The sequence below is a fragment of the Cariama cristata genome, unplaced genomic scaffold, assembly GCF_000690535.1.
Source record: "Cariama cristata isolate BGI_N322 unplaced genomic scaffold, ASM69053v1 scaffold14622, whole genome shotgun sequence".
NCBI lineage: Eukaryota > Metazoa > Chordata > Aves > Cariamiformes > Cariamidae > Cariama > Cariama cristata.
Window position 1 is genome coordinate 1 of NW_009602206.1, and position 7,277 is coordinate 7,277.

General features: G+C 45.9%; 1 protein-coding gene across 1 annotated transcript; it reads right to left on the minus strand.

Moving 5' to 3' along the window:
• Window positions 1-491: 491 nt before the first annotated feature.
• Window positions 492-6,207, minus strand: SLC25A27 (solute carrier family 25, member 27; the record flags this gene model as incomplete). Its single annotated transcript, XM_009694661.1, has 5 exons — window positions 5,982-6,207; window positions 4,276-4,467; window positions 3,426-3,510; window positions 1,370-1,492; window positions 492-604 (listed from the first exon to the last, which is right to left on the minus strand). Coding segments are annotated over exons 1-5 (616 nt in total), but the record flags the coding sequence as incomplete, so codon positions are not given.
• Between the last annotated feature and the right edge of the window lie 1,070 nt (window positions 6,208-7,277).

Here is a 7,277-nt window from a genome sequence, read left to right on the forward strand (position 1 = left end):
TCATTATACTATTTTCCATTATTATTGTACTGTTAAAGTAGTTTTAATTTCCAGCCTGTAAGTCTCTCTCCCTTTTCTCTGTCCCTTCCCCTCCTGGAGGGAGGGGTTAATAGAGAGTGTCTGCCACTCATTTTAAGAGCAGATCTGGATCTTGGTGAAACTTGGCTGCCTTCGCTGGCTCTGCTCTGCTCACCTTGCTTGGGTACCGGGGGGCTGGGCTGTAGCTGGCGAGATCCCTGCTCTGATGGCCACGGGACCTGCTCCGCTCCCAGCTCACCATCCCTTAGGCTCAGGCACAAACTTATTTTTAAGCAACTTGATTTCCACAGGACTGAAACACAGGTCCACAAGGCAGAAGTCATCTGCAGTGCAGTCCAAATAGGTCCCCAGTGTAGAAAATCAAGGGACAAAGACCAGGGGAGCAGCTGAACTGTTTCTTCTTAAAGCTTAGATGTGGCCTTAGGCACTGCAGACCAAGTTATTACATTTACCTCCCATGTTCACCAGAGCAGCTCTCTGGACATTTGGCACCCATCCAGCCCAAAGTCCCCGTATTCCTCCTTCGGACAGGATCTTCATAAATGCGTGGTGCACTCCTCGAAACCTGAAATCAGTATGCAACTCATAGGTAGAGAGCCCAGCTACGGAGAAATATTTGCGTATTCCAGCACTTTGCTGCACCAGGTCCTCACATAGGAATGGCAAGGTATACCTGCGAGGATCTGGCCCTCTGGATCCATTTTTGGATCCATTTTTGGATCTATCTTTGACTTTCATGCCACCCTGTTTCACCAAACATACCGGTTGCCCTGCTAAGCACGAATCTGGTCGCTAACAGCAGACAACCCTTTGATCCCACAGCTGGGTTGCAGTATTAAATGTATGAGATGAGATACCAAATGATGCCAGCAGTTTTGGATGCAAAGAGCAGCGTGTCCTGGTATTTGCAGGAGGGTTTCGAGCCCTGCTGTCTGCAAGGAACCCAGCCCTTCCCTGTGCCTGTGCATCCTGCACAAGCCATTTCCCCCATCCTTTCTTCCAGCTTCCCTCCTTCAGAAAGCAACCTTCCCTGCCCCCAGCAAAGTGCTGGCATGGAGATGCTGCACATGTGGGATGGGCAAGGGTTTGTGGTCTCTGGGACCAATACATCAGAATAAGGAAGGTGAGTATAAATGGAATAAGGAGGAATTCTCAAATCCCCCACCCTCTCCACTGCCCAGAGCTGTTGCATGCCTCCCAGGCAGTGCTCTTCCCCCAAAAGGACACAGCAGCCGAGGAGAGGGGGTGGCCGAAAACAGAGTGAACCACACCTTAGGTCAAAGAGTAATCATTAACAGAAAAAAAAAGGCCAGCCTCAAGAGGAACCAACCGTAATGGCTTTCCTTCCAACTTCCTTTTTCCCTCCATCTGCATCTGCACCTTCACCAAATCAGTCGGGCTGGCAAAAAACTGTCCAATGGCACCTGCAGACATGCCTCCAACTACAGCTTTCCTGCCAAACAAGGAAAAAAAAATGTGCTCCAGAATACACTGAAAATCTTCACGAATCGCAGTGCTTGAGCTGAAGAGTTCAGCAGCACAACCCAGGTGAAACAAGTCTAAATGGTTATTCCTTGTACTAACAGCCAAAGTTAAGGTAATAATTGTGGCAACTGCAGGTAGCTATGGTAGTCAATAATACTTCTGTCACTTTTAAGAAAGGGTTAGAACTTATCTGGGGGGAAAAAATCAAGTCATTATACATCACCAAGATGCTCTGCTTCTTCTCCAGGTTACATTATGCTCTTCGCTTAAGGTTTAAAGGCAGGATGGCAAGGTACACAAGTAAAGGATGGTGCTCCATATATTATAATAACTGAATGCCAAGCTGAGATTCTAAACTGCTTGCTGCTATATAAACTTTTTATTTATCTCCCATTGCTACTAGATGAGTTTTGTTAATTTTCTGGTTCCACTTATTTTAGTAGAACTAGAAATTTCAGTATTATCCATAGTTCCCCCTTCCCATAGCACCAGGCACAACAAGTATTTTGTATTAGATTTTATAAGTCCCATCCTAAAAACAGTTACATTTTGGACCCAAGATTTGATTTTGGAGTAAAATACTTGACTGGATATGATAATGTGTATGATTATAAAAGTACATGACTGACATTTTAACAACAAGGATTTGACAATTAGAAATTACCAATTTTTGCAAAACTTCTATAAAAATGTGCTCATTCCCCACAGGCAAAGAGTTAATTCTGTGGCTATATGCCACTTCCATTCTCAAAAAAGGGACTGAGTGAGATTTAACTGTTGCTGAATTAAACTTGCAAAACAAAGACTTTGGTTTTGCATTTTATAGGGATCACTTGTCTCCTTGGGAAGGATGCACAGATTTAACTTAGGCTGACATCTGTCATACACACATGAACAAAATAGCATTTTTCCTTCACGATCTGCCTCTTCAGTAGCCAGGAACTTTCCATCTCTAAGATACACCACCAGAATCAGCAAACCTTCCTATTCCCATTGCTTGTAATCCAATGGCATAATAATTTCTTACCCAGGCAGTATGACAAGCAGCAAAACAGCAAAGGATTACCATGCTGCTGCTGCACAACACCTAGCAGGAACCGTCCCTTCAGCAGCTGGAAATCTGAGATGTACCATCCCTCACTTCTTTTCTACAAAGCTCCAGAGGATATTTGAGATATCGATCATACCTTTGGAGATGTATCCTCACCCGATGTGAAGCTAATTAAGTTCTTGAGTGACCTCAGAGCTGAAAAGGGCACAAGCTGCAAGTCCAGCTTGGCCTAGCTGAACCTCTGGTTTGCATTACCCAGGCAGCTGCAGGATTATTCGTGGTCACTCACGCTGGTGTTGGGTTTGTGCAACAGCTCACGGTTTCTCCAGCAGCCGTCACACACAGCTGTACGGTCAGCCGTGACTCACCTGCACTTCCCAACATCCCCTGGCCCATGCAGAAATAAAGGAGCTACCACTAGGTCACAGACCTTGAGTCATGGTAAAGCTGCCCTACCTCCACTCTGATCCAGGCTAATTCCTGCCAGCCCAGGACAGCTGCTCCTATCGATGCGGTTTATCATGTTTCTCTATCTTTTTAGTACGGTATCCTTATGAGAGTAATCATGGTCCTAGTTAAGCCTCTGAGAAACTTATTTCAATATTTCTTACTCCTGCTTCTAGCTGAATGAAAAGGTACTGCCCTGGAACTAAAATCAGAAAGTCCATTATCAGTGCTTAAACCCCTACTTTATATCACTCTTTATATTTATATCGCTCTTTATATTTATATCGCTCTTTATATCGCTCTTTAGTGTAGGCGAGCCATGAAGAAGCAGCTTTTAGGGCTGCGGGACTCCTACAGTAAGGACAATCCCTAAGCAGGCAAAAGCATAAATATGGAACATTACCAGAAAGGAAAGCTTTCATCCTCAGCCCTGCCAAGCACGGAGTCACGGAGATGTTCATACGCAACTATTCGAACACCAGAGTATACTATGGGAAACAAAAGCAGGAGGTAATTTTTGGGTCTGCCATTTCTGCAGGTCATGCTGTGGTAGAGAGATCAAGAGATTGGTTGTAAAACACTCTGGAGCACGCCTGGGTCAGCTGGTCACTGCTCTCACATTCATGATCAAAATGGGGAAAGCGAGGGGGCTGCCTGGTAGCAGTGCTAGAGCCAGAACTATTTAGCATCAGAGAATCTCTCTGCCTGAGCCGTATGTCTGCCAGGAGGCAGCATGGCTTATGCCTGCACGCTAAAGAGATGTGACCGCATTGCTTCCCTCCCAGCTGATGCCAAGCACAACACCTCCCACAAGTGCTTTTGAGGTTTGTTGCTCTCACCATATTTCCAAATAAAACACAGAAGGCTGTTACCTGTGGCCAAACCACTAATGCATTTCTTCACCCTAGCATTTGCAACCTTATCTTTTTTCCCAGCCCATCCCTGCTTCCCTCAAATAAAATATATTTATTGTTCTGAGGACTCTTGAGTGCTCGCTTGCACTGAAGACCTTCCTGCAAAGATGACAGGGAAATGATGTTTTGTTTTCCCAGAAGCCAGAATAAGGCTGTGAAGGAATGGACAAGAGAGGGAAGAGATGATATTGAGCCAGAATCTCACATATTTTGAAGTGGGATTGCAGGGTAGACTGAAGATATATTTAAAGTACAAGAAGATATGGCAAGCTCACTCCAAAAGGCTGTTGGCCACAGAAGGCAGGACCCAAACTTGTCCTGTCGTGAGCAGATAATCACCTATGTGGCGGTAGACAGCCGGTGTGGCTCCTTGCCAGAGCTTTCGTAGGCCCTCCTCTTGCACGATGCCAGCGGCAGTGCGCAGCATGCCACGGTAAGGGACCGCCTGGCCGGCGGCAGCTCCATTGCAATGAACGGCAGCTTCACCTTGGACCTGCAGTCGAGTTTTCGTGAGATCCAGGGGAAATGTCACTGAAAAGAAAGAGCAGGGAACAAACATGAACACAAGTGCAGCTGTGGGGAGATCTACACGCTGGTTACATCTGCACCACAGTCCACCCTGCCAGGCGGCCAAGAGGCCTGTGCAAGCACCAGCAGGCAGCAGGGACCATACCCAATGGGGGTGCCGGCAATTCGTGGAGAACAGGAGATTCACGTCAAGATCTGTTAAAAGTGGCTCTGGGCATGAGTAACCAAAATACGTTCCTGTTAAACACCAAGTCTTTCTCCTTTACTTCTTTTTGCAGATTTGTTATGCAATACGTGTACCTTCCAAGAGATCCTGGATTAAAAATCCTGTTCCAGTTACTGCCCTGAATAAAGATCAGTCAAATCTCTTATAAAGCGTGTGGCCTCTCCAACTCTGCCCAGCATAGTGGCAGCACACGTGACAGTCAGGAACAACCCCACAGTGGCCATTGTAATGCAGACATACAGGCAGGTGAGCATCTACCCTACGAACCACCCTAAAACCTGCTGCTTTTCTGATGCAGACACAAAAATCATGTTTAGCTTGTTATTTCTCTCACTGAAATAACTGCTCACCAGGGAAGGTGGTCCAGCTTGATCTCAGCTTTCCAGGGCTTCTTCTGAAACAGTGTGGGTACATATTTTCTGCTCCTAATTTCAGTTCCAGACCAGGAGTGCCTCTCTGGGTGATGGACCTTCCCAGCCTGTCTCAGGCAGCGAGTGCCCAGCAGTAGGGATTGTCTTTGGTTCGATACCTCTGCGACACACCATCCTACAGCGTCCTCCCACAGCAGGACTCGGAGGTACCAGGGGAATGCAGTCACCACTCAAAGCCTCAGCAGATTTACAGTCTAGTTGTGTGTTGAGTTTGGTATTCATGTTTAAAGACAAGCAAAGATTGAGAAGTTGCAAATCATTAGAGATTTGCCTGTAAGAGCTTGTAGAAATTATATAAAATATGCAGAGAAATAGTCCCAATAAGTTACTGATCACAAAGTAGTGCTGTGCAGATGCCAGGGTGCTTCTTCTCCGTGTTTCAGGAAGCAGTTTACTATACTCCCGTTTTACAGACATCTGCACTGTAACCAGAGACCTAAGATTCGATTTTTCTTTGATTAACCTGTATTAACTATGAAAAGGAAATTCCTGAAGAAGTCAGCCCCTGGCTACTAACTTAGGTAACAGATTGTCCTGTCTCTTTAGTCTTCTTTCAGAAACCCAGGATGTACAAAGCTTAAATTAGTCACAACTGCTCTGTATTAATGACTGCAGCCCTTTGCTCTCGATTTCAACCTGAAAAACCCCTCCCTCCAGCCACAGTCAGGTGGCATAAAACACTTGCAAGGCTTAAATTATTGAAAAGTCACGACAAGCAGAGTGGAATGAACAGATTTGTTGGAGCAGAAAAGCTGGAGCAAACACCGAGGAACAAGGCATCCAGGGACTGAAGTTACCCCTACCCCCTGTAAGTAAATTTTGACCCCCTTCCCTCTCGGAAAAATCACAGTGAGTTGTACCTAGTTCTGCCACAGCCGCTGCACAGGCTGACAGAGCGAATTTGCTGGCTCGGGGCCATCTCTCTGGAAGAGGTAAGCTCTTCTCTTCTTCTGTAGGTGACATCTAGCGTCTAACATGAACCAAGGCTAACCAGCCACCCTGCGAGGGCTCTGGAGCAAAAAGCAGACCCTAGCTCAGTTCTGTTCTGGGTCGTTTAGGAGACAAATTGCTGAAGGTCATCTTTCTCCAACGCCAGCACCAGGAACTGCAGCAGCCCAAGTGCCTCTCGCAGAGCTGCAAGGTCCTCGTACGGTGACACCAGAGACTCCTGCGCAACAGCCTCCTGGGAAATGTAGTCTGTCACCAACGCTACCCTCTGCCAGAAAACTGGCAGTGCAGGTACAGTCGCACGCACAATTTTGCCCATTATCTACATTTTAAAATATATTAGTAATGAGACCTCAAGATTATGAGAACACATGTGGGGTCTGTTTGCTTTATGGGGTGCTGGCATTGACAGCGGTGCCTCTGGAGCCCCAAACTGCATCCCGGTGTCACACAGGCATCTGAGACGGATTAATTGATCCAGATCTGGTTTAACAAAAGCTGCATTAGCAGCAGCTACATGCCGAGCTGGAGTGCTGGTAGCAATTCATGTCTCCTGGGGATTAGGCACAGAGTAGTGCAGTTTGAGCAAGGGGCAAGCAAACCTGGGAAGACAGAAGCCGATCTCTGCCCAAAGCTCCCTATGTGAAAAGTTTAAAGCTTTTCCTGGCTGAATGCTGAAGCCCTGTTAATTGTGTGCCAGTCCTAATTTCTTTTAAATTAATGTAGGCGTATTTAGGTTCTCATAATGGAAAAAAGGGTAAGGTATGCGCTGTTCAAGTGAAGCTTTTCATTTATCATTAAGGCTCAGCTGAATCACTAAGTTAATCATTAGCCATTAATCACTAATCCTCATGCTGGGGATTTGAGGATTTTTTAGGTCACAGAAACTTATCCCAGAACACTTCCACACACCCCCGTCTGACTGCCTAACATTTTGGTGTGCAGTCCTGGTCACATCGGTTCAGACAAATGAAGAGAGCATTGGAGGTGAAATATTCAGCTAAAGTCAGATGAATTTATCTCATCAGTCACCAGCAACCAGTATTAAATTGGATCCTTCTTTGGGTTAGAACTCATTAGAATTCATGCAGTGATAAAACAAACTACCAACAAAACCCTGATTAAAATGGGAAGAAGCCATATTGCAATTTAATACACACATGCCTGGCTGCACTGAGGGTACGAGTGGTTCGGAGCCTTATTCTAGA